We start from the raw sequence: 27,108 nt of genomic DNA, 5'->3' as shown, positions 1-27,108 counted from the left end.
CTATTTTGACTGAGACCAGCTTTACCCCCCACCCCCGAAAGTGATCTTCCTCATAAAATTTGTAGCTTCTTTACTAGGCCTAGTCAGGTTCAGTTTAATTGGTAGCTGCTTTGAGGTGTTAGGACTGTTGAACTGTTGTGGTGTTAGGCGTAATGGGAGAGTCTAAATGGGAGGCAGGTTGAGGAGAAGGGAGATCTGATAAGACAGGATCTACTTTTGAGATCATAGAAGAGTTTATAGCATGTATTTATGGGTGTGTTTGAACTATAATATAGGTAAAAAAGGTAAAGGACCCGTGGAAGGTTAAATCCAGTCAAGGGCGACTATGGGGTGTGGTGCTCAACTCGCTTTTCAGTTCAAGGGAGCCGGCGTTTGTCCACAGACAGCTTTCTGGGTCATGTGGCCAGCATGACTAAACCACTACTGGCACAATGGGACACTGTGGCGAGTGCCATAGTGCACGGAAATGCCATTTACCTTCCCTCCACAGTGGTACCTATTTATCCACTGGCATGCTTTTGAACTGCTAGGTTGGAAGAAGCTGGGACAGAGCAAAGGGAGCTCATCCCGTCGCGCAGATTCGAACCACTAAACATAAGAGGCTCAGTTGTTTAGATCACAGCGCCACCTGCTCCCTTTGAATTATAATATACCATTAATTCAGTGTGACTTACAGGTAATAATAATACTTGCAATACCATTCCTTCATTCATTTAATTTCTTCTTATACTTACTGGGGTGGATCTAGATTTGCTCTTAAGTTTGTTCATTTGAGTGGAACTACACACCAACTAACTCAGTTTGGATTCAGTCTGTTGTTGTTGTTTATTAGGGATTTTCTCCCCACCCTTCCGATAAAATTCCAAGCTCATTAAAACATACTGGGTTGCATCCAGTGTTCCACCTTCAGGATTCCAATGGGGCAACAGGACTTCCTTTTCCTCTCTGTTCTTCCCTTCCTTCCCCTCCCCCCATAAATTGCTCTGGAGCTGATTTTGAGGGTGCTCAGGGAGCTGGAGGGACGGAAGAGGAAGTCTGTTGAACATATGGAATTCCCATGCACCAGCAGAGCTGCAACATTGGATGCAGTCTAATGTGTTAAAAGCAGGAAAATCAATAGCAGCAAGAAGGCTCTTCACGTGGTACCAAAACAAATTTGGAGTAGGTGCTGGGAAGGGAATCCCACAACTGAGGCACCACAATTGAGAAGGACCATTCTCTGGTAAAGAGAGGACATCTGAAGATTTCAGTACAGTGGTGCCCCGCAAGACGAATGCCTCGCAAGACGGAAAACCCGCTAGACGAAAGGGTTTTCCGTTTTTGAGCTGCTTCGCAAGACGATTTTCCCTATGGGCTTGCTTTGCAAGACGAAAACATCTTGCGAGTGTTCCGATTTTTTTCACTCCCCCCCTTTTTCTAAGCCGCTAAGCCGCTAATAGCCTTTTAGCCGCTAATCCACTAAGCCTTTAATAGCCGCTAAGCCTTTAATAGCTGCTAAACTGCTAATAGCGCTAATCTGCTAAGCCGCTAATAGGGTTGCTTCGCAAGACGAAAAAACCGCTAGACGAAGAGACTCGTGGAACGGATTAATTTCGTCTTGCAAGGCACCACTGTATTCAGACCGTCAAAGAGCAAATGCAAGGAACGGGCTACGCTTTCTCAAATGTAACTCCCATTGACTTCACTGGACCTTTACTCTTGAAGTGAATAAATGTGTTTAGGCTTGCAGCCTAAACCTCGACAGCTAAGTCAGTGCCTTGCACTTTGCTATGCAGTTTCTAGTTCTAGATTATTACTTCGTGTTATCCCAAATTCTTGGAGCTGTGGCAGATATTAAGAGTGAGGCTGTGGGAGATTGGGAGGCAGTTGCCAGAGGTACACAGTCATCCTATTCAAGTGTTCAGTCTCCTTATAAGACTGAGGAAATGTGAGGAAAAGCAGGATGTGCTGTCACGTCCCGCACCCCCTCTGGCGTGTCATTGCTACCCAGGTTATAATCCTTCATGCATTTGAGGGGGAAGATCTGATGTGAGGAGCTGCCTCTTATTCTTGGAGGCTCCCTGTGTGATGATTTAGAAGGTGGCTTCCCACTTCAGACCTTTTCCCTCAAACTTGTGGAGGGCTTTAAACTGTACCCCCGCTTCTCTCATCTTTTCCTTACTTGTGAGGAGATTGAACACCTGAATAGGGCCTGTATATGAAATATAAATGTCTAATAAGTCTGATGTTTCCTCTGCACAAGCTATTTTGAGGTAATATCTACAATGGGAAGTGTAATTTTACAAAATAACTTACAGTAGGGAGACAGCTGTGTGTGTGTGCCTTGTGAGTGGACTTAAGAAAGCCTGTGTGATTGCCTGTAGAAAGACACAAATCTGTCTTAAAAGCTACTAAAAACACTCTTAGGAATGCTGAATATTGTTTAAAGTATTTTTTAATACTTTTCAGGGCATGCTGCCTTTGCAAGGCATCTTACAAGACACATGAAACACAATTACAAAGCCACACACAGATTCAAAGCAGCAGCAGCTAAAATAATTCTTTACCAAGTGCGGTATAGCACAATTTTATTTATTTATTTTAATAATATTTTTTATTGATTTCCACAAAAACAACAAAATCATTAAAGAGAAAAACATAAAATAAAACATTTATAACAACTGTATACACAATCAATATTAAATCCACATTGTGGGATTACTTGAATCCCTCGACTTCCCTCTACTCTTTGCCTTGGTTCCTTTGTATTATCTTCATTCATGCATGTCAATAAAATCTTTATCTCTAATTACCTCCAAATTTAAACATTATCTATCACATTACAAGTGGTTTTTTTAAATTCTGCTAATGTATTAACTTGCATGGTATAGCACAATTCAGCCAAGCACAGGCTTAAAGAAATGCATCTTTTGAAGATTTTTAAAGGCTATTGGGAATGAAGCTCCAAAAATATGAGGCCTCACTGGGAGAAAGTGCACCTCTCATATCCACTTGCCTAACAACTCTCACTGATAGGTCAGGGAGCAGGAGAGCCTGAGGGGCCTGGGGAGGGAGCTGCTGGGTAATATATATATATATATACATACATACACACACACACACACGCATATATATATATATATATATATATATATATATATATGAATGATGTTGTTGTTGTTTAGTCGTTTAGTCATTTCCAACTCTTCGTGACCCCATGGACCAGAGCACGCCAGGCACTTCTGTCTTCCACTGCCTCCCTCAGTTTGGTCAAACTCATGCTGGTAGCTTCGAGAACACTATCCAACCATCTCGTCCTCTGTCATCCCATTCTCCTTGTGCCCTCCATCTTTCCCAACATCAGGGTCTTTTCCAGGGAGTCTTCTCTTCTCATGAGGTGGCCAAAATATTGGAGCCTCAGCTTCACGATCTGTCCTTCCAGTGAGCACTCAAGGCTGGTTTCCTTAAGAATGGATAGGTTTGATCTTCTTGCAGTCCATGGGACTCTCAAGAGTCTCCTCCAGCACCATAATTCAAAAGTGTCATAAATATATATATTTATATATTTCCCGCCCATCTGTCTGGGCAGCTCCCAACAAAATGTTAAAAATACGATAAAGCATCAAATATTAAAAACTTCCCTAAACAAGATCCAAAGGGTACAGTCTTTTAAGAGCTCCCATGTGTATAAATGGCAAATTCTGCCTTGAAAACTACACCTAGGTGGAGTTCGATCCTTTCCTGATTCGTGCTTATGTATTTTTTTTCTGGCACAGTTCACTTTTTATACATATGGTGCCAGAGAACAGCATAAAACATGGAACAGAACTGAGTGTAAATATTTGTTTGGAGGGTGAGTGTGCTGGGCAGCTGGGAACATTTTAGACAAGCCCACACTCTTGGTCTGTAAACAGTGCTTGGACTTCAAGCAGAGCTATAAAAAAAAAAGTTGATCGCTTTAAAAAGGCCTTGTTTCAGGAAGCATGTGGCTTGTAAATGATTTTTAGGAACGACTTGCTACATCTGAAATGAATGAGGGCTAATAGCTTTCTTGGGTGAAATGTAAAGTGTTAGCATTAGCTTTGTGCTACAGATGTCGAAATTTATTTTTAGCCCTCTGCACTGCCACCCACCCACCACTACAGCTGTTTATCTTGACTCATGCTTTTCTTGAAAGACAAGCAGTGCAAACGCAAAGGATCTCTGCTTGAGGCATTTCTGCAGTTCTCTGCTGGTTCAGTGAGCCCTTGGGAACCCGGAAGCATCCTCTGTGTAGGGCAGATGAATTAAGTGCAGTAAAGTAAAGTCAGTGATGTCTGTCCTCTTGAATCTGTTCCAGTTGAAGCTAGCATTCCGTGGCTTCTGTATTTAAAAGTGAATACCGTATACAACTGCTAACAGCAAATGCAGTGTTTACAAAGAAGCCCATTTTGTGAGCTTACTTAGATTTCATTTAGTCAATCAAATAAAGGCGTTGGGAATACAAAATTGGATAGTGCTTTGGAATGAAGCTGATCAATGTCAACCTCTTAAGCACTAACTTTTTTTTTTTTTAATGCCAGCCCTGTTGTGCTAATATGATTAAGTCCTACAGTGAGCAGTAGGAGAAGAATGAATAAACCTTTGAAAATAGAAGGAACGTTGTCCCATCGTAGTTCATGCGACAAAAGGGGCAACTGCATTTCTGCAGTGACCCAATCCTTGGCAACTCATCTGGATTCAAAGGCCAGTGAGTCGGAATGATAAAAAATGAATAGAAATATCAGCCATAACTGATCTAGAATACAGGGTTTTTAAAACTTTCTAACAGCAAGCATCACAATCAACACTAGTACCGTAAATTTAAGGTGGTGACTTTAAAATGCAGACCTCTGTTGGTCATACAGTGGTGCCTCGCAAGACGAAAATAATCCGTTCCGCGAGTCTCTTCCTCTAGCGGTTTTTTCGTCTTGCGAAGCAACCCTATTAGCGGATTAGCGCTATTAGCGGCTTAGCGGCTATTAAAGGCTTAGCGGCTTAGAAAAAGGGGGGGAAAGCGAAAAAAATCGCAAGACTCGCAAGACATTTTCGTCTTGCGAAGCAAGCCCATAGGGAAATTCGTCTTGCGAAGCGCATCGAAAAACGGAAAACCCTTTCGTCTCGCGGGTTTTTCGTCTCGCGAGGCATTCGTGTTGCGGGTCACCACTGTATTCTCTACCATTCTAATGTTTCTCCTAATACGTGTGCCGTAAGTTTTTCTTTTTGTTGTTGTTGGCAATGTGTGCATGAATTTGGTTTTGGTTATTGTAGGTACTTCTCCCGGCAGCTAGTTTGTTGCAGTTGCAGGATGTAAAGAAGAGCTGCTGTGATTTTCTGGAAACCCAGCTTCATCCTGTGAACTGTTTAGGCTTTCGCGCTTTTGCTGACATGCATGCATGCACAGATCTTCTGAACAAGGCCAACACTTATGCAGGCAAGTGCAACACCAATTCTAAAAAAACAGACTTGGCTGGATTGTGGTTTTGTTTCTAATGCTGTCTAATGTGGCAGCCTTTTAACATTACTCGCACAAGAGGGAATTTGAGCTACAATGTTGGGGAATGTGAAAGTCTTAGAACTGACTGCCTTGACTTTTTGCACATGCAAGAAAAAAAAATCACGAAGCAGCTAGGAAACGAGTGGATTTTAAAACCAGCAATTAAAACCACATTAAAATTTTAGGCACCAGTATAAAAAAAATGAGTCTATGCAGCCCAGGCCTTCTAGGGCTTTCTAGCCTTATCCAAAAAAATTCTTCCAGATGCTCTGTAGCCAAGCCCCAATGCTATAGGGAACCTTTTTGGCTCCATGAGCCCCTATCTCCTTATCATGATAGGCTTTGCAGGTCAAGTTTGACCTCACAGTCATTTTGACACAAGGTGCTTTGAAGACCCAAAGTTGGGAGTACAAAGTGCCTTGCAAGGAACTGTTAAAACAAGTGTCCCCCCCTCCTTTTTAGCAACTCTCTTCCTGACAGTAGGGGTGTGTGGTAAATGCATAACCTCAACCATCATTCATTAGATGATGTCCCAAGTCATTCTAGCTGATGGGTAGGTGAATGAGGCTTGGGAGGGACATGGCCTTGCAGGGCAATTTGGATACCCTAGCAGGGTAAGATTGGCCCATGGGTGAGAGGGTCCCCACCATAGCCTAGGGTGAGGAGCAGTCTCAGTGGGCTTCTTCCTGTGACCTATATGGCCTGTGCACACTTGTATGCAGCAGTATCTTGGGTAAAGGGCTGGAAGCTGGGGAAAGGTCTCTCTTACTGCAACTCTGCTCCTCAGCATTTTACCCAAACAGTTGTTCTAGCATTTGGGGGCAGCAGATCAATGGCAGAGCTGAAGTTTGAGGATGTGAGAGAAGATCCCTTGTATTTAGTCAAGCCAGGTTCTAAGGCAGTGCAAATGAGTAGTTGAGCTCTGAACTGCTTGACGGGCTCTGCTACTTGTTTGGATCTGAGGCAATGGCTTGCCTGAACTGCTGATACAAGGTAGCGAGGAGGGAAAGATCTCCTTTTCCTTTAGGGCTCTCCAGCTCTCTGGGTTCCCCTCCTTCCTGTAGGTAACCCCCAAGAAACCATAGGAAAGCTGTCTAGGTCCGCTTAGAACATTCAGACAAGACTGGAGGCATAGCTGAGAATTAGTGAACGTGCTTTGTACCCATGAACATCTCAAATTCAATTCCTGGCTGCTGCCAATGATTATAGACCAGGGTTGGAGAACACATGGCTCTCCAGATGTTGCTAGGCTACAGTTGCCACAATCCCTGCTCATTATTGGTAGGGGATGAAGCCCATGTATATCTGAATGGCCACAGGTGCTTCCCCATCTTGGTCTTTGGGGAAGGCTTCTCCCTCCATCTCAACAGCACACATTTTTCTTTTCCTCCGCTCAGCTGTAGGGCTTATATAATTTATATGATTTCAGAACATATTATTCGAAATAATTCATTTATCTGTTCATCTTTCGTGACAAAAGGAGGTGCCTCAAAGAGTTAACAAGATTTCCTAGGCAACGAACTACATTCTAAACAGACGGCTGATCATAACAATGCTGCTTCAGATTCCTTATTTTTCCTATTTTTCTCGTTTCTGAGAACCTAAGTGTGAAAGAGCATAGATGTTACGAAAGGGGCAACTTGCCAATCACCTAGGCTGAATTGCTGCAGAATCTGTTGAGAACGCGGCTACTGTGTTTGAATAGCACATAATAATAATAATAATAATAATAATAATAATAATAATAATAATAATAATAATAATAATAATAATTTATTATTTATACCCCGCCCATCTGTCTGGGCCTCCCCAGCCACTCTGGGCGGCTTCCATAAAAACCAAAAATACAGTAAAATATCACACGTTAAAAACTTCCCTGAACAGGGCTGCCTTAAGATGTCTTCTGAATGTCAGGTAGTTGTTTATCGCTTTGACATCTGCTGGAAGGGCATTCCACAGGGCGGGCGCCACTACCGAGAAGGCCCTCTGCCTGGTTCCCTGTAGCTTTGCTTCTCGCAATGAGGGAACCGCCAGAAGGCCCTCGGCGCTGGACCTCAGCGTCCGGGCAGAATGATGGGGGTGGAGACGCTCCTTCAGGTATACTGGACCGAGGCCATTTAGGGCTTTAAAGGTCAGCACCAACACTTTGAATTGTGCTCGGAAACGTACTGGGAGCCAATGTAGGTCTTTCAAGACCGGTGTTATATGGTCTCGGCGGCCGCCCCCAGTCACCAGTCTAGCTGCCGCATTCTGGATTAGTTGTAGTTTCCGAGTCACCTTCAAAGGTAGCCCCACGTAGAGTGCATTGCAGTAGTCCAAGCGGGAGATAACCAGAGCATGCACCACTCTGGCGAGACAGTCCGCAGGCAGATAGGGTCTCAGCCTACATACCAGATGGAGCTGGTAAACAGCTGCCCTGGACACAGATTTGACCTGTGCCTCCATGGACAGCTGTGAGTCCAAAATGACTCCCAGGCTGCGCACCTGGTCCTTCAGGGGCACAGTTACCCCATTCAGGACCAGGGAATCCTCCACACCTGCCCGCCTCCTGTCCCCCAAAAACAGTACTTCTGTCTTGTCAGGATTCAACCTCAATCCGTTAGCCGCCATCCATCCTCCAACCGCCTCCAGACACTCACGCAGGACCTTCACCGCCTTCACTGGTTCTGATTTAAAAGAGAGGTAGAGCTGGGTATCATCCGCATACTGATGAACACCCAGCCCAAACCTCCTGATGATCTCTCCCAGCGGCTGCATGTAAATGTTGAAAAGCATGGGGGAGAGGACAGAACCCTGAGGCACCCCACAAGTGAGATCCCAGGGGTCTGAACACTCATCCCCCCCCCACCACTTTCTGAACACGGCCCAGGAGGAAGGAGCGGAACCACTGTATAACAGTGCCCCCAGCTCCCAGCCCCTCAAGACGGTCCAGAAGGATGCTATGGTCGATGGTATCAAACGCCACTGAGAGATCCAGCAGAACTAGGAAACAGCTCTCACCTTTGTCCCTAGCCCGCCGGAGATCATCAACCAGTGCGACCAAGGCAGTTTCAGTCCCATGATGAGGCCTGAATCCCGACTGGAAGGGATCCAAATGGTCCGCTTCTTCCAGGCGTGCCTGGAGTTGTTCGGCAACCACTCGCTCAATCACCTTGCCCAGGAATGGAAGATTTGAGACTGGGCGATAGATGGCCATCGTGGCCGCATCTAAAGATGGTTTTTTAAGAAGCGGTTTAATAACCGCCTCTTTCAGCGGGTCTGGGAAGGCTCCCTCATGGAGGGAAGCATTCACCACCCCACGAAGCCCATCGCCCAGTCCTTCCCGGCTAGCTTTTATAAGCCAGGATGGGCAAGGATCCAGGAGACAGGTGGTTGGTTTCACTCGCCCAAGCAGCCTGTCCACATCCTCGGAGGTAACAGATTGGAATTGATCCCACTCAACTTGACTAGACAGAACTCTAGCACTCTCCCGCCCCAGTCCTGCTCCCACGGTGGAGTCTACTTCTTCCCGAATCTGAGCGATTTTATCTGCAAAAAACTTTGCAAAATCATTGCAGGAGAACATGTGGCCCGTACTGGGCCCCGATGTTGCAGGTGGTTCCGCTAAATTGTGAACCACCTGAAAAAGTCTCCTGCTGCTGTTTTCTGCAGATGCAATAGAGGCGGTGAAGAAATTCTTCTTCGCCGTCGCTATCGCCACTTGGTAGGCTCGACGTTGAGCTCTAACCTGTGTCCGGTCAGATTCGGAGTGAGTTTTCTGCCACCGACGCTCTAGCCGTCTCAGCGATTGTTTCATCGCCCTCAGCTCCGAAGAAAACCACGGGGCTGTCCAGGCTCCATGCAATCGGAGAGGGCACTTCGGAGCCAAACAGTCAATAGCCCTGGTTAACTCCACATTCCAGCGGGCCACCAGGGAATCAGCTGAAAGGCCATCAACATGGGATAAGGCATCCCCTACCACTCTCTGGAAACCATTTGGATCCATTAAGTGGCGGGGGCGGACCATCCGAATTGGTCCCACCTCCCTGCAGAGGGGATGGGTTGCAGAGAAGTCCAGTTGCACCAGGAAGTGATCTGACCATGGCACTTCTTTCATTTCGCTTTTACTTAGTGTCAGATCACCAACATCCATAGAGGTAAACACCAGGTCCAAGGCATGTCCACGGCTATGGGTTGGGCCAGACTTATTCAGGGACAGCCCCATGGAGGCCATGCTTTCCACGAAGTCCCGAGCGGCCCCTTGTAAGGTCGTGTCGGCATGGATGTTAAAATCCCCTAGGACGACCAAGCTAGGTGTCTCCAGGAGAACATCCGCCACGACCTGAAGCAGCTTGGGCAGGGAATCCTTGGTGCAGCGGGGAGGTCGGTACACCAAAAGGAATCCTGTACTGCCCCTATTGCCCAACTTCCAGAACATGCACTCAGAAAACTGGGTCTTTCCAATAGGACGCCTGGTGCAAACTAATCACTGCAACCCCCCCTCCCTGCCCACATGACCTGGGTTGCTGTGCGTAAGAGAAACCTGGTGGACAAGCAGCGGCAAGGACAGGCCCATCTGCTTCATCCAACCAGGTCTCTGTTACACATGCCAGGTCAAGTCCTCCATCCACGATCACGTCATGGATGGCAGTGGTCTTATGAATCATTGACCTGGCATTGCACAGCAGCACCTTCAGGTCATGTGGGTATCCCTTGCTGATTCTAGTATCCATCCGGTCAGGACCAGACCCGGAGGCAGGAATAGTCCTCAGACAACGACTAAACCTGCACCCTCTGTAATGACATGGTCTAATCAGATTGGGTCCCTTTAAACTGTTGAATTACCATGTGGCAAGTGGGGCCTCCAACATAAGGTTGGCAGTGTGGAGTGCTCCTGTTTAGTATGTCATTCAGCCAGCCAGGATCCCCTTCCAGGTATTCTATTCCCCTTCCATCTGGTTTCCTTCTCAGGGTTCAGTGGCAGCAAGGCCAAGGAAAAGGGCCTGTCACCACCACCTACTGGCAATACTGCAATCACATTTCAGTTGCAGCCTTTCGTAGAACCTCATAGTCTTCACAAACTGTCCCAACACCAAACCCCAGAGAGTCTTACCCTGGAGGGCAGCCCCCACAGGTAGATTTACAGCATCCAAATCATGAAGCCTACAAAAGAGAGGCCTCCAGTCTTCTGTATACCACAAACCACCCCAAAGAAGAGTTTAGATTTGATATCCCACTTTATCACTACCCGAAGGAAAGCAGCTAACATTCTCCTTTCCCTTCCCCCCCCCCACAACAAACACTCTGGGAGGTGAGTGGGGCTGAGAGACTTCAGAGAAGTGTGACTGGCCCAAGGTCACCCAGCAGCTGCATGTGGAGGAACGGAGACGCGAACCCAGTTCACCAGATTACAAGTCTACTGCTCTTAACCACTACACCACACTGGCTCTCAAAGAACTTGATCAGCCATTTCCTCCACCTCCCAACATTCTGTCTCATTCCTCCCAGCCTTGATCAAGCCACCCCGGAGGTGCACAATGCCCTGTTGTACTAACTTGCCTCTGCTGCCCTTTCAACTTAAAAAAAATAAGCAAAAATCCTCCAATGATGGACAGAAGGAAAATACCTCCCCTAGCCAAAGAGCCCAACTCCTGCTGCCCTGCCTTGGCCATTCAGGGGCCAGAGTCCATTTAAATCAACTTTTAATTTATGAACAAGGCAAAAGTCTTCCTCCCCAAACAGTCAGTATTCTTTGTCCACTGAACATACTCGGTGCTCATTGGGCTGTTTCTGCCCTTTGGGTATTTTTACCAGAACTTCTGTACGTCTGCAAAGCTCAGGGCTCTGCCAAGCCTGCTTCCTCCCCTCTGGTGTGTGCCATTACAGCTACAGCTCTATCCACCCATTCACCTGAATATCAAATAATATTATCCCAAATGCTGTAAGAATATTGTGGTGAGTTATTGTCTTAGGATGCTTCATATATGTTCATTTATTATATATGAACTATGTGCTTTCCTCGTTTTGCAGTCGTGTGCCCCAGCAAGTAGTCACTGCAGTGGAAACCACTTGCTTCTATAGAGTCGGTACCTCTTAACTTGCATCGCACAGGTGTGTGCGTGTGCATTCAAATATATTTTTCCCCTCTCTAAACAGAGCAGCACTTTACTGAAGTTGTACTTTGTGAGGAATTTCTGAACCTCGATGTAGAACAGGTGTGCAGCTTAATATCCAGTGACAAACTTACAATAGCGTCCGAGGAAAAGGTAAGGTCCCTTTCTCCCAGTTTGAAAGCTGCTTTTAAGAATCTTAAGGTCTAATCAGATACGATGGAACCTTCATTCATTCATGTGCCGCATCTACAACAACCTATCTCACAGGGTTATTGTGGGGGTGAAATGGGGGGGGGGAGAACCATGTACACCACCTTGAGATCTCTGAAAGATAAAGGTAGCATATAAATTTTAATAATAGTAATAATACATTTTATTGGATAAGAAGTCTTCAGATGATGATAACTGGAAAACACCTGCCCCTGGAAAGACATTTACGTAGGCATTAGGTGAACCTCCCAGGAGTGCAGGAACTACAAAAGCAAGTTGCTATAATAGAAAATGGCGTTTCCTTCACCACAGATGGTAGCTGCACCCAGAGAAGGGTTTCCTAAAATGAGGGTGGGAAGGGGGAAAACCCCAAAACCTAGTTCCTGGGCTGTTTCATATGGAAGCAGACAAGCCTTCAGGTAACAAGGTCCAAAGTTGAGTAGGTAGGGCTTCAAATTATATGCTTATGTGTCAGCACTTTGGAAATGGACCAGTAGCAGGTTTGGGGCCATCTTGAAAGGTTGCCCTATGCGCAATGCATTATAGTTGGCCAACTTCAAGGCTTTCCTTGAAGTACAGCTAAAGCATCCTACCTAAAAATGAGTATTATACAGTGATAGCACAGATATTGGAATACACATAGGCCTACAAAGCAAGATCATATGATACTGAATGTGGGCCGAGATGTAGGTTAAGTAGAGCATGTGCTGAGTTTCGGCATATGGAGAAGCTGTTCTGATTGTTTTGTTTTTGCCACATGCCCATGTCCTGTGTGGGTTTCTTCCCTCGGTGAAGGCTCACACGCTACTGCAGCATCACTGTCCAACTCTCTGAGTCTTGGCAGTGGCGCAGTGCTTGCAGCCCACATCTCGGCCTTCTTTTAGAGCTGCATGACTTTTATCCTTTAATTAAATCCTCAGCAGATCTTTTGGTACCCTAGCTGCAAACTGAACTGAACTTCTATTAAGCATCCTCATAGACTGCAGATATATTTAGCACAGTATGGGAATTTTATAGATAATCCTTCTAACTCAAGTGGTAAGCGCTGACAAGATTTGTAACCGGAGACCACTAAAAAACAACAACACCAAGTTGTTGGCATCCTTGGGGGAATTCTCTTCTTCCGCACACATGCCCTATGCCCACCCCCGAACAACTCGCAGGGAGAGCAGAGGATTAATCATTTCACCTGACAAGGAGAAATGCCTGTGCCGATGAAAGGATCAGCTTAGCACGATGCTGAATTCCACTCCGGCGGCTTCTGAAAACACAAACATTTTAATCGAAAAGCTGAACCTTAGTAAGGGCTGGATCCAGACACATCAAAGAAGCATTTCAGTGAAACGCGTTGTAAACTTTATATGAGAAATCGGGTTGGCAAAAACGGAACTCCAAAGCGCCGTCAGGTGTCACAGTGTTATAATGCATATACAGTGGTACCTCAGGTTACAAACACTTCGGGTTACAGACTCTGCTAACCCGGAAGTAGTACCTTGGGTTAAGAACTTTACCTCAGGATGAGAACAGAAATCGTGTGGCGGCAGCGGGAGGCCCCATTAGTGAAAGCGCACCTCAGGTTAAGAATGGTTTCAGGTTAAGAAGGGACCTCTGGAACGAATTAAGTTTGTAACCAGAGGTACCACTGTACAACGCATACGAAGCGCTTTTTCTTTGCCAATGTAGCTGTGTCCAAGGACCTAGGATCCTCAGTAGCCACAGTATTCCTTTAGGGAGGTGAGAATATACTCCATCCACCTGATGGCTTATGAGAAGCTGAAGGTGATTGGGGAAGAGACGACAGAGGAGAGCAGCCACTTTCAAAAGGAGCAAGATGCTTGGGGTGAGAGAGGGAAGAGAGGGAAGCAGCTTGGGCTTGGTACCCCTTTTTAACCATTTAGAGAGTGAGAAGGCTACTGACATCTTTAAAAGGATAGGACCTGCTGAGGATAACTCACAGAGTATGGGCGGGAGCTGTGGCTCCTTTCCAGTGCTACTGACCCCTGATGGAAGGGTCTCTGTTTTCCATTCTCAATTACAGCACTTGCAGAGAAGGGCTTCTTAAGAGAGAATAATATGTGAATCTGCCCTGTTGCCCCACCCCCCCAAAAAATGTTCAAAACTCATAGTGTGTCCTTTTGTTACGCAAGGTGTTTGAAGCGGTGATCGCATGGGTCAACCACGACAAAGATGTGCGACAAGAGCTCATGGCACGCCTGATGGAACATGTCCGCCTGCCATTGCTCTCCCGAGAGTATTTGGTTCAGGTAAGTAAAAAGTAAGCATTTAATGTGCACGCCCTCTCTCTTATTCTGTACAACCTTAAGCGTACAGACTTAGCCATAAGAACAGAATATTTACCATTAAGGAGACAGAATCGCTTAACTACAGGTAGCACTTCTTGTAAGATTCTACCAATCTGCTCAACGTTCTGATCTTGGTAGTTACAACCGGGTCTTTTTTTTTAATCTTGTTTGTATCGTGCTTTTTGGCGAGTGTGTAACTTTTGAAAATATTTAATAGTGGAAAGGGTAAGGCTCCGTTAATTTGGAGGAATCACTTCATCAACCTAACTAGCAAAAAAAAAAAAAAAAAAAAAAAACCAACCCAAAAAACCTACACCTAAATTTGAAGTGACCTGCCTTAAATGGTTTATCGCTAAGAATCTGAATCTGCAGCTATACTAGAACAGTTGCGTACTGGTTTATGTTTTCCTTGATATTCTGTCAAAGGGAATTAATATTTGCTGTTGCCCTAGGAATGTAGGAAACCAGCTTAAATGAAGTCACTTTGGTCCAGCTGGCAGGGCTCTCCAGAGTTTAATAAGGGACAATCCCATCTTTACCTGGAGGTGCCAGGGAGTGAGTTTTGAACCTGCATGACATGCAGAAGGAAGTTGGCAATATTCACCTCATTTTTCCTTGAGCCCATTTGTTTTCATTTGTTTGAATAAGTTACCTTGATCTTGTTCAGAAAAGTACTGAAATGTCTTTGCATAGGACAGAATTCCAAAGCACACATAACAAGTGAGACTCAAATTGCTTTTTTTTTTTTTTGCCAGGGTATACAGCTTCTGTGCTTGTCTCTATATTCTGGTTTCTAGCCTGTAGGCATCCACCCTCTTGAAATGCCTTTTCCTTATAGGGTTCCAAAAATTTTGGAAGCACCGTGCTTACATCTCTTATTGAACACATCCAAAGGGCTTGTATTTTCTTCCTTAAGAGGGCTGGCATAGGGGTAATCTTGAGATGAACATGCCAGCATATTAGTGTGCACCTGTTGTGTAGTAGTACTTGTTAAGACTTTTGTCCACGTTTAATGCGCAGAGAGTCGAAGAGGAACCGCTTGTTAAAAACAGCAGTGCGTGTAAGGATTACCTCATTGAAGCGATGAAGTACCATTTGTTGCCACTTGAGCAAAGGGCTCTGATGAAGACGACACGAACAAGGCTGCGAACACCAGCCTGCCTTCCAAAAGTAAGACCCGTCACTCTTGGCTACCTGGTTCGCCATTTAGTATTGTATTGCATTATGGGAAGAGAACGTTCAGCAGAGATGTAACAGATGGATTTAATTATGTGACGGTCTTATTGAAAATATAGTGATTTTGGAGTAATTTAAGACAGTCAAATGGGACACACACACACCAGTAGGAAGAGGCGCACCACAATCCAGTAAGTGAATTTAGACAATCAATCTAGACTGTCTTTCTTTCATATTTGTTAGTAGGGTTCTGCTTGTTCAAGAATATTGGGGTGCCATGACGTAACTGGCAAGACTGTCATGGTGGTTCAGCAGAGAGACTCTTGTTTTGCCTGTCAAGAGCATCTGCCTTTTTAGTGAGTAGAATGGAGGTATTTGGTTCCATATGTGTCCCATGAGTTGTCAAGCTGACCACTTAACAGAAGGAGCAGCGTTATATATTATAGCAAGACTCTTCTCTCCTCCTCCCCCCCCCAAAAAAAAACCCTGGTGGCAGCAAAGTTAGACAGTAGGAGTAGGACTATATCTCCTCCTTATTGATCCCTGTGTACTTTGGTGGTGGAACTCTTTCTCCTGACAATCGCCTTGGCAGAAGTAGTCTCCAAAAGAAAAGGGGAATACAGGAAGTTCAAAGATGCTATTCTGATACATGATGGGTATGAGTAAGTGAATAGTTCCTAAGTTTATTGCTCTAGCCAAAGAGCATGACAAACTACTCTGAGACACGGAATAGCAACTTGTAAGAAATGATCAATTTTCCATTGTTGTCCCCATTTATGTGACTAAGCAACAAGGTTATTTACGATGTGTTTCTTCCTTTGAAGCTGATGGTGGTGGTCGGAGGACAAGCACCCAAAGCTATCCGCAGTGTGGAGTGTTACGATTTTAAGGAAGAACGGTGGCACCAAGTTGCTGAGCTGCCTTCTAGAAGATGCAGAGCAGGTAGCTGCTTAAATTGATAAGTGTTGCTTACATAGCTAGGTAACTCCATGCCAACAACTTCCTTTTAAGAAGGATGGTTTTTTTATGTGTGCAGTCTTTAAACAAAAGAGCATACATGGTCTGCAGAGACCAGTGCCTGAAATGTAGAACCTTCTCTTTCAGGAGTGGTATACATGAGTGGTCTTGTCTTTGCCGTTGGTGGTTTCAATGGCTCCTTGAGGGTTCGTACGGTGGATTCATATGATCCCGTGAAGGACCAATGGACAAGTGTTGCTAGCATGCAAGACAGAAGAAGCACTTTGGGGGCTGCTGTATTAAACGGACTTCTGTATGCCGTGGGAGGATTTGATGGAAGTACAGGTATAGAGCATTTCATTCATATTGTACTTTGCATTCTTACTTTGAGATGACAGTCTTCTAGATCAGACCTCACCAATTTGGCGCTGTTCAGATGCTTGGCAGTACAATTCCCATCAGCCCCAGCAAGTTGTTTTGCACTATTAAAATTGTGCTTATAAAAATGAAAACACAACACGCAATAATTCATCTGAGTGAGACCAGCACTCTCAAGCTCACGGTCATCTCCATAGCTTATGATAGAAAAGAGTTCATAAGTTCTTAATTCCTGTTAATAGTTCATGGAGAAACGAATGAATAATACCTTCTTTCTTCATAGCTTTGTGTACTGCTTTGTTACAGGTCTATCATCAGTAGAAGCCTATAATATGAAGACTAATGAATGGTTTCATGTAACTCCAATGAACACAAGGAGAAGTAGTGTTGGTGTAGGTGTAGTTGGAGGTAATGTCTCCTCTTAAGACTAAATTGGTTCTGGTGTCCATGTGACTAATAGCTGTTCACAAGCTTAACTCCTAAATACACCATATGTTCATAGCAAGCACTTTGCAAAGCAGACTAGTCTTTTCAGTCTAACTCCATCTTCAGATGAAGTATTTATTGGACCCAGGAGTGCCCTCTGCTGTGTTCTCTGTGAATTTTTCCTAACCACCTTAGTACAGTATTTTTATCTTTATTTTATTAATTTTTTTGCTTTCCTTGTGCCAAGGAGAAAGTGGCAGTGTGCTGCCTGCTATATTAAGAAATAGCTATAGTAGTCAGATTTTATTGGCCAGCTGAGAAGCTGAATAGTCCTTTTTAAAAAAATGACTGCTCATGTTTTAAAATAAAAATAAAAATCTTGAATTAAATGAATATGATTGAAAGAGAAATGTCTAAAAAAATATTTAAAGAGAAAGTATTTGTTTCTTCTGAAATGTACGAATGATTTAAACTGAACCACAACCTATCTGAAGTAGACAGCTCAGATAAGGCTGCCTTGCTTTCGTTCAGCTTCTTCAATAGTGTGAGTCCATCAAACCTCACAAAAAAGGACTTGAGTGGAACCTGACAAGTTCTCTTCAAAATAGACCCTTGTTGAGAAAAGCCCATTTAGCACAAAGCATCAAATGCAAACGTCCACGCTAAATGGTTTTGCATTGTTTCAGTTACACAGAGCACAAACCTTAACTATTTTATGTGGAAGCTTTCTCATTCAGATCAGTCACCCCTTTTAACACAAAGGCTTCTAGGTTTAATCCTCTATGAAATGCACATCATACAAATCTAATGCAGCCTTCTCCAACCTTGTGCCCACCAGATATTTTTGGGCTCTTTACTTCTATCACCGAGCATGATCAGTGGTCAGAAAAGACAAGAGTTGTGGTCCAAAGCACTTGGGCAACACCAGGTTCGGGAAGGTTGACCTATCATCTACTGGTGTATCTGTATATGCAGAATTTGTTAATCCTCTTTCCAGGTATGCTGTATGCCGTCGGTGGCTATGATGGTGCATCACGTCAGTGCCTTAGTACAGTGGAGTGTTATAACTACAGTTCAAATGAATGGAGCTATGTTGCAGAGATGGGCACTAGACGTAGCGGAGCAGGTGAGTAAACAAATGAGAACTCTATGTGTCAAATGGAAAAAAATGCAAGGAATCCCAAAGTTTTTTGGGGTTTTTTTAAAATAGTCATGGCAGGTACACATATCTTCAAAATCCAAATAGCTGTCTTACTGTTGCTTGAACTTGTTCCTGCACCTCCCCCACATTTATTGCTATATATGGGACATAATTCCTGAACCAGGAAATAATTGCATTTATTGGAATATGAGATGTCTCTCTGATCAGATTTTAGCTTGAATTGCAGGATTGAAGAGGGTCATCTCACCATTCATGCTTTACCATTCTCAAGGTGGGGTGACGGGTAGGTGTACATTCCAAAGATCAATTGCTATCAGTTTCTTTGGAAGGAACTGACATTGTGAGTTGCAATCAGGAAGTGTTCTCAAGATAATCTTTCTTTGTAGCTAATTTTTAAATTGCTGGTTTAACGCCCCCATTTATTTGTTTTTCAAAGGTTTTTGGTATGATCTAACAGCTACTCACTGAAAAATCTGACTTTGGTTGTTTTGTTTTGTTTTTTGTTTTTTGAATCCCTATTTAAGTATTTATGTTGGAAGCTCCCAGCAGCGAACTCTTAAATGCCAGTGGCTTTGAAAAAGCAATTTCTGGTTCAGCATGACTTGAGAAAACATAATTTTGTTTGCATACGTCTGGATTACACCCATTCAGTACTTGGTGTCCAGTTCAATTTGCACCACTGGCCACTGTGGTGGAGTAGATAAGGGCCGGTATGCTGAGCTTGAATCCTTGGAAGATGGGTTGGTATTTCCTGTGTTCTGAGGATTGACCAGTTCTGTGTGGGGTTGCACTCCCTCTGAAAGAATAGGTTCAGAGCTTGGGGGGTGGAGTGCTCCCAGATCCATCTTTGTTGCTGGAAGCAACAAAGCCTCAGTGGCTAGGAGTGTAGTCTTTTGCCAGCTACAGTTAGTCCTCCAACTATGGCCGTTCTTGGACCTGGATAATAATGGCAATGATGATGATGATTGGTTAAATGTGTATTGAGATTCATGTACTGATACCTTCAAAACTCAATTATTGCAATGCAGTCATCCCTTGAGCAGAGGCTGCAGCTGATGCAGAATGCTGTGGCTAGACAGTCGATAGGGTTGGACTATCGGCAGCACATAAACCTTCAAGCTTGCATTGGCCGCCTATATGCTACTGGACCAGGTTCAGGGTTCTTGTATTAATTTATAAGGCCCTTAACAACGTGGATCCAGGTACATAATGGGCCACCTGATCCATTATATCCCTGCTCAGTCACTGAGGTCTTCAAGGGAGTCACTGTTAATGGTCCCCCATGGCTTGGATGCACGACTCTTATTACCAAGGAGCCATGCATTCAGTATAGTGGGCCCAGTTTTATTGAACTCTTTTCCAGATCAGACAGGACCCCCCCCCTCCCTGTTAAGCTTTCAGTGCCTACTGAAGACATTGTTTTATTCCTGCAGACTTTTAAGCTGAATTCTGGTTTTATAGTTTTGACTCACTTTTAGTCTTACTGCTTTGTGTTTCCTGTATGCCACTGAGAGATTGCCGCAACTAAGGGATATACAAATTGAAAAGGGGGAAAATGGGGTGGGAAGGAGAAAGTAATGATTGGAGGAGCTGCTTCTCCTCCTCTGGCAGATGGATGGGGCTAGATTGCTCTCCCATGATGCTCTTTCCGAGAGGTAGAGAGTGCTTCTCCCAGGGGCCATTGGTTTCCTGACTGGTGGCGAAGGAAGGCAAGGATGTGCCTCACTTCAACTCTCCAGTTTGTTTGCTAGTATAGCGCTTACGCTGCCCTTTTATTCTTGCATGTTATGTTTTTTAGCTTATAGAATGTGTTGCAGGACCCCACAGTATTTCCTTCCTGTGAGCTGCATCAAGGTTTGCAAGACCAAGAACTAGCATAGCATATTGGCTAAAGGTGCAATCCTATGCACACTTGTCTAGGTGTAATTTAGCATAGGATTGCACTGGACAAAGGATTGCACTGTAAGAGAGTCAGCTGTGGGCCAGTATTTCATTAGTTTAAAGTTTGCCCCTTTGATGAACTCAATAGAACCTTCAACAAAGCCACACACAGCTCCAGCAAACCATGTAATATTGGGATAAACAAACTGACCTAAAGGTGGCTGTAAGAGTTGCTGGGGAAAAGTGTGAAGACATTTTTCAAAACTCTCAAGCTCTAGGTACATACAAAGTGTGTGTTCGTGTCTGTGAATGTGTTGGTGCCTGTGAACATATAATGTAATACAGTATTTATGTGACTTTCATTGCATCTGAAATTTTTTGATTCCCACCTCCCACCCCTTGGTACTTTGTTGGTACTTGCTAAAACCCCAGAAGTGGGGATTTGTGCTTTTTCTTAATGTTAACTCGTTTTGCTTTCCCCCCCTCCTTTCAGGTGTTGGTGTCTTAAACAACTTATTGTATGCAGTAGGTGGCCATGATGGTCCTTTAGTCAGAAAAAGTGTTGAGGTGTATGATCCCACCATCAATACATGGAAACAGGTTGCAGATATGAACATGTGTAGGAGAAATGCAGGTAAATATTACAGCCTTCAAAGAACTTTTAATATAGCATTGAAAATAGAAATGACACTCGCTTGGGCTTTAATTGCTTCCACATCTGCCCCCCAGGTTATTTATCTAATGAGGACCTTGCTTTGAGTAATGAGAAATCTAACATAATTCAGTATATGACACTAACACAGCCACTTTCACCATAGAACTAAATAACAACAGACAAAAATTATGGCAGTTTTGAATTTTGATAAACCACTAGCCTCAAATGCTACATTGGGGGAATACATGGTTGTCCATCATATCAAATAAATAATTGTGCACTTAGCTTGTCACTGAGAAAGGCCTTAATGCTTCTTTTTTACAACCTCCTGGCACCAAATGTGGTCTGGTGAGCTAAGAAACCAGGTGCTGACACTATTTTTCTGCTTTGTATTAGGGGTTTGTGCTGTCAATGGGCTTTTATATGTAGTTGGAGGAGACGATGGTTCCTGTAACTTGGCAACAGTGGAATATTATAACCCTACAACAGATAAGTGGACGGTGGTATCGTCATGTATGAGTACAGGAAGAAGCTATGCAGGTAATAAAGAATAAGTTAAAAAGGAGGAGTCTTCTCCCTTTTTCTGGAGGTTAAGGAAGGGGCAGGTGGACTGCATTATGCTCCCTCTGTGAGCGTGTATTATGTGAATGGGTCTAGAAGCTCTTGGAGGATGGATGGGATATAAATGGAGTTAAACACAGATAGCATCTGTATGCGGTGAAAACCAAGCTCTCATCTTTATATTTTCTCATTTAAAATATGCATATGCAGGGGCGAACGAAGGCGTTGTGACACCCGAGGCGGGGCATCGCTACATAGGGCGCGTGTGCTGTGTTGCTACGTATAATGCATGTGCCATACGTAGCAATGCCGCATGTGCACTGTACATAGCGGTTTGCCGGTGCTCCAGCGCTATACGGACAGTGCCGGGATCCCCTGCTCGCAGCTGCAGCCTCGAACGGAGGATCCTTTACATGCGGCTGTAGTGGCGATGGAGGGATCCCACCGCCATCTGTAAGGCACTTGAGTGGCGCCGGCGGAAACCGCTATGTACAGTGCATGTGCGGGGTCATTGCATAAAGCGCATGCGTGCGACACTGCACACACGCTGTACATAGCAGTTTGCCACTGGCGCCGGGATCCTCTACTCATGGCTCCAGCTGCGAATGGAGGATCCTCCACATGCAGCTACAGCGGGTTGCCTTCTTGTCACCCCCCCCCCCCAGACATGGCACCTGGGGTGCACCGCACCACCCCCCACACCCCCATTGCGACGCCTCTGTGTATATGTCACCTTTTTAAGAGTCATAGCTTTCTGAGGGCGGCATCCATAAAAAACAACATGTAAGACAATTTCATCATAGATAAAATGTGAATAAAACAACTGAAACTTAATCCAGGCAAAATTCGGGTGCTGCAGGTTCTCAAGTGTAGAATATAGGGAGATGGTCAGTTCTGGAAGGTGTTGCATTCCCCTGGAAGGAAAATGTGCATTTGGGGGGGCAGGACTCCTTGATCCATCACTGTCACTTGAGACACAGTTCGCTTCAATGGCTAGGAATACCTATTTCCAGTTCTGGCTGGTTCGCCAGCTACAGTCCCACTTGGAAGGGGATTCTTTGGCCAAAGCAATGTATGCTTTGATAACTTCCAGGTTAGACTAGAAATGTGTTCTTTGTCGGGCTGCCCTTGAAGACTGTTTAGATGATGCAGTTAATGTAGAATGCAGCAGCAAGGCTACTGTTGAGTGTCTAGCCTGACATGTATTATGCTGGCTTTGAAAGATCTGCACTGGTTTCCAATTTGCTAAAGGCTTAAATGACCTGGGCTCCAAATACCTGAAGGAGCACTTCCTACCACAGCTTGCCTAAGTGTTGCGATCAGTGTGGGAAGTCATTTTGGCAGTGCAGGCAAAATATGGTTTGAGGGGCGGGGAGACAGGGGAGACTTTCTCTGTGGTGGCTTCCAGGTTGTCAAATGACTTCCTCTCTGAGTTAGTTCACACACCTCTTCACCCAGGTCTTTAGTTGACTAGATGCAAGGCTTTGTTTCAGCTGGAACTCACCGGAACTCAAGTCCAGCACCTCTCAGGTGGGCGCTATTGCCATTCTAAGAGAAGGAGGGAGGTGGTCATGGTGAGTTCCGGCTCCTATTTTTCTAGAAAATCACACCGAGTAGATGTCTTCCCTTCTACTTTGCTATGATCTGATGTTCTGTGCTGTTGTTGTTTTTTGGTTGTTGTTGGGGTGGTTGTTTTTGGCAACTTTGCCATTGGTGGTTTTCTGATGCTATTTTACAGTTTTAATGTCAATTGTACTCTTTATTTGGTGAATGAAGCTCAATAAATACAGATAGCAAATAAGCAGACATCCAGCCAAGAACTAAAACATAATTATAGCCCAAGACCCACTACAGCAAAAAGCAAATAAAGCCCCCTTCAGGGAAAATATTTTAGTTTCAGGGGGAAATATGTATGTGAAGCAAAACTCCATAACTCCACTCTAGGATCAGTCCTGCTTTCTAGCCACAGAATCCGGTCACATCTTTATTTTTACACAGCTGTTTTAACACGATAAAGTGAATTACGTAGTTTTAGAACAACCATATAGGAATGTTTCTCTGAATAAGAGTTCAAGTCCTGCTTTCTCTCTCTTTCTGTAGGTGTTACAGTTATTGACAAGCCATTGTGAGTTGGTGCAAAGATTTCTCCCTACCTTGATTATGCAGTAGAAGCAAGCTTTAACAAGTGATGTCGAAGTGATTGAGCATCAAGTCACTTCTTAACTTGTAGCACATTGAGACATGTTGGAAGCTGTGGCCTGCGACAATTAAGGATGAAAATGAAGATTATTCCAGTTTGAAGCAATGTGTAGCATTATTTGATGTAAAGCAGCATCTGACTGAGATGTAGCTGGCTGTGTTGACTACAATTTGGATTTGCTGGGTTTCTGGACAAAATTCCTTAAGGACCAATCATGTGTCTCATGGTTGACTGGATATTTTTTTTAAGTAAAAGATAGTGTTTCCTGGTGTCTTTTTTCCAAAGAAAAAAAATATCCATTAACTGCTGGTTTTTGGAGGAATATTGAATCCCAGCTTAGTACTACAAGCTGGCACAAGAATCTGGATGCTTTTATAAATCATCTTTGGTTACATTACTATTGTGTGCATATTTAAGTGTGTGTGTAAGTAGACTTTCTTTATACTTGTTTGGAACTTAATGATACTATTTATACTCTGCACGGAACTTTGAAGTTTGCCAGTACTATGTTGTAAAACAGAGGTGTATATTTTGATATGTATCAATGCTTTAACAAATGCCACAGAAAACATACAATACAATGCTCATGAAACAAGTGTAATGCCAAAATGTTTTAAACTAATGTACTGGTGATCTCTGTTTACCAAGATCTCTTTTATTATGTTTTGATTTATCTCTCTTAACTCTGTCATAAGGGTTAATACTTGGCATGGGCATAATGGCAGGTTTATAATGAATGTATGGAGCTCTGTTTTACTTGCATGGCATTTAAAACTTTTCCTGTGTAACTAGCTGCTATTAATTATGTACTTCCTGTATGTGAAAATGTTTGTAAACAATTCCTGGATGCTTTAAATATGACCAAAACTATTGTCATTTTGACTTCTTTTCTTTTAATAAAACTTTGCATATTTGTTTTTCCTAAAGTTTGGGACTTCTATTTAATGTAAAAGTGATGAAATAATGTCCCTCTTCAACAAGACAGGCATTTTTTGTTTCAGAACTGTCTGGGAAGACAGATTGGATGAACTGAGTATGTTTTGCTTGGAGCAAAAGAACCATGCTGACCATTCTTCAGGATGAGAACAGAAATCGCACGGGCATGGCGGCAGCAGGAGGCCCCATTAGCTAAAGTGGTACCTCAGGTTAAGAACAGTTTCAGGTTAATGTCAGGGAAGAGTTAGAGTTAGAAGTTTCCAGTTTCCCAGAGGGAGAAAGCTTTCCCCAAGGGGGGGAGGAGAGCAGTGAATCAAATAGAAGAGAGCAACAGGGATGTTCCCAGGAAAGGCAAGGATTAAGTTCTAGCTCAGATTCGGAGGAGGGGAGATACAAGCCAGCTCTAGCCAGGAGGTTAGAAAAAAGAGCGGAAAAACGAAAGGAAGGGCGTGTTCGACATTTTGAGAGTGGCTGGTCACGGAGAAGCAGAGCTCAGAAGGTATCTGAAAGAAGTGACTCTGAGGAAGAATAGTTAAGAAACGTTTATAAGATTGTTTTGTTGATACACAATAAAAGTTATAAAAGAACAAGCGTTTGTGTGGTGATCTGAAGAATGTTTCTCCTTATCCACGTGCAGGCCCACCCTTCAGAGAAAACTAGATGTCAGAGAGGCTAGTCCCTTAAGAGCACTCCAAATGAGTGTGTTCTTTCCTTTTAAAATCAAGAAGCATTCTGTCACTGTCAAACTGGTTTCTCAAGTGAAATACCTCTGAGCTGTTTACCACATCACTGAACTGCATTATTCTATGCTGTGGTGTAGGCAGTTAAGGGAGGATGTTAACCCTTCAGTGACAATACGCTTGGGACACGTTTCTGGCAGGGAGGCTTAAAAGTAGCAGTGGTCTGTCTAGTTTATGTCAATGAGTGCAAAATGTGGCTGCCAGAGTTTTGACTTATACAATCAATATGATTCATAGTACAGTGGTACCTCTGGTTAAGTACTTACTGGTAATTTGTTCCGGAAGTTCATTCTTAACCTGAAGCACCACTTTAGCTAATAGGGCCTCCCGCTGCTGCTGCAACGCCGCATGATTTCTGTTCTCATCCTGAAGCAAAGTTCTTAACCCGAGGTAATATTTCTGGGTTAGCGGAGTCTGTAACCTGAAGCGTATCTAACCCGAGGTACCACTGTACATCAACCTTTAGACAACTGCATTGGCCACCTATTCATTTCCCAGCCTAAGTCAAGGCTGCACCTGTATAGCCTTAAATGGCTGTGCACCTTTACACACTTAAATAGCTTGCAACTCAAATATCTAAAACACTGCACCTTCTCTGAGAGCTTGTGACTCAAATACATGAAATACTGAACATATCTATGTTCCAAGATCAGCAGAGGGAACCTTTTTATGTTATCTGTTAGAGACTAATTAAGTGGTGGTGCAAACTTCCCCAGCATAGCATCCTTGTTTGTGGAGTGCTTTCTCCCTACAACTATAAAAGGGACAAACACTTTGTGAGAGAGGAGACTTTTTTTTACTGACTTTTGTGGGTTTTAACGAGTGTTTTACCCGTCTGTTTTTAGTTCTCAGCCTCAGACAGGAAATTGATTTTTAAGATTGCAATTTGTTACATCACACCCAACCCTGGCAATAATGAAGGGCAGGCTGTAACTTTTAATAAATATATAAATGCCAGTTGCTGGCCTCACTGTTTGCATGTGGAAGATAACAGTAGATTCCTGGCATAAAGCAGAGAATAAGGTAACCAAACTTGTGTTTGTTGTTGAACAAGAACAGCTGCAATCTGAAGCACTTGCCAGTACTTAGGACCAAGCCCCAAGAGGCAAGGCCAGATTTAGGTTTGATGATAGGGCCCTTTATATGTGATACTTTAGGGAGCAGGCTAGCAGGCGAAGCCCATTACTTACATCATAGGAGCCTACACAACACAAAACACTCTTGCTGGTTTAATTTTATTTGTTTTATATATTATATTTTGGAAATGTACATCCAGGTGTTTTTTCCTTTAATTTTTTGGGGGGGACCCAGGAGAGTGAGGCCTTAAGCTGTAGCTTGTTTAGTTTGTACATAAATCCGGCACTGCCAAGAGGAACCAAACCACCTATGGGCTTAGGGGTTTTCTCATGTATTTATCATTTATAATTGCTCCCTACCATAAGGTCCCAGGCTGGGTTACAGCAATGAAATGGGCAGTCAAAAAAAAAGGGAAACGTGAAAGCGATTCCGCATGTACCATTAAAAAAAAATCTGAATTTTTCTCCAGCAAAAGGAAGGGGGAGTTGTATGAACCGACAACAATACCAAACATTACTTTTGGGTTTATTTTGGAGTGCGAGGCAGGGGAGCTAAGCTGCATCGGAAAGCTGACGTCTTATGCCCAGCTTTCCTTGGAAGTAAACCCCGTGAGCAGAGGCTGCGATCCTTCGATATTAGGAGAAGCAGGTGAGCGTGCAGCCGCCGTTCGGTTTGCATAGCTACCTTCCGCCCCGCGTCCCCTCCATCCACCCATCTCGCTCCTCTCCCTTCTCTTCGTCAGTGAACTGCCGCCTCGTCCCATTGGCCGGCCAATCTGACTCCATCCTCCACCCAATGGCGGCCTGCCGAGACGTGCTCGGTGCACGCCTGGAGGGTCCCTACCTCTCGCGCGGCACCAA

The 27,108-nt window shown here is 44.1% G+C and overlaps 1 protein-coding gene across 3 annotated transcripts in view; it reads left to right on the top strand.

Annotated features, from left to right (window-relative positions):
* KLHL2 (kelch like family member 2) overlaps nt 1-24,421 on the top strand; it is a 39,506-nt gene extending 15,085 nt beyond the window's left edge. For 2 of the 3 annotated variants that reach the window (XM_081208895.1, XM_081208897.1), the window contains 11 exons: nt 5,269-5,431; nt 11,630-11,739; nt 13,944-14,060; nt 15,120-15,269; nt 16,100-16,217; nt 16,365-16,577; nt 16,917-17,018; nt 18,034-18,162; nt 20,573-20,713; nt 21,131-21,274; nt 23,396-24,421. In XM_081208895.1, coding sequence (XP_081065021.1) covers nt 5,269-5,431; nt 11,630-11,739; nt 13,944-14,060; nt 15,120-15,269; nt 16,100-16,217; nt 16,365-16,577; nt 16,917-17,018; nt 18,034-18,162; nt 20,573-20,713; nt 21,131-21,274; nt 23,396-23,424 — 1,416 coding nt within the window. In that variant the 3' untranslated portion in view covers nt 23,425-24,421. The remainder of the gene's footprint in view (nt 1-5,268; nt 5,432-11,629; nt 11,740-13,943; nt 14,061-15,119; nt 15,270-16,099; nt 16,218-16,364; nt 16,578-16,916; nt 17,019-18,033; nt 18,163-20,572; nt 20,714-21,130; nt 21,275-23,395) is intronic. The other variant, XM_081208896.1, reaches the window with a different exon arrangement.
* The last annotated feature ends 2,687 nt before the right edge of the window (nt 24,422-27,108 follow it).

The sequence above is a fragment of the Podarcis bocagei genome (assembly GCF_964188305.1).
Source record: "Podarcis bocagei genome assembly, chromosome: 9".
Lineage (NCBI taxonomy): Eukaryota > Metazoa > Chordata > Lepidosauria > Squamata > Lacertidae > Podarcis > Podarcis bocagei.
The sequence above is the reverse complement of the archived record's forward strand: the minus strand, read 5'-3'. Positions and strand labels throughout refer to the sequence as shown.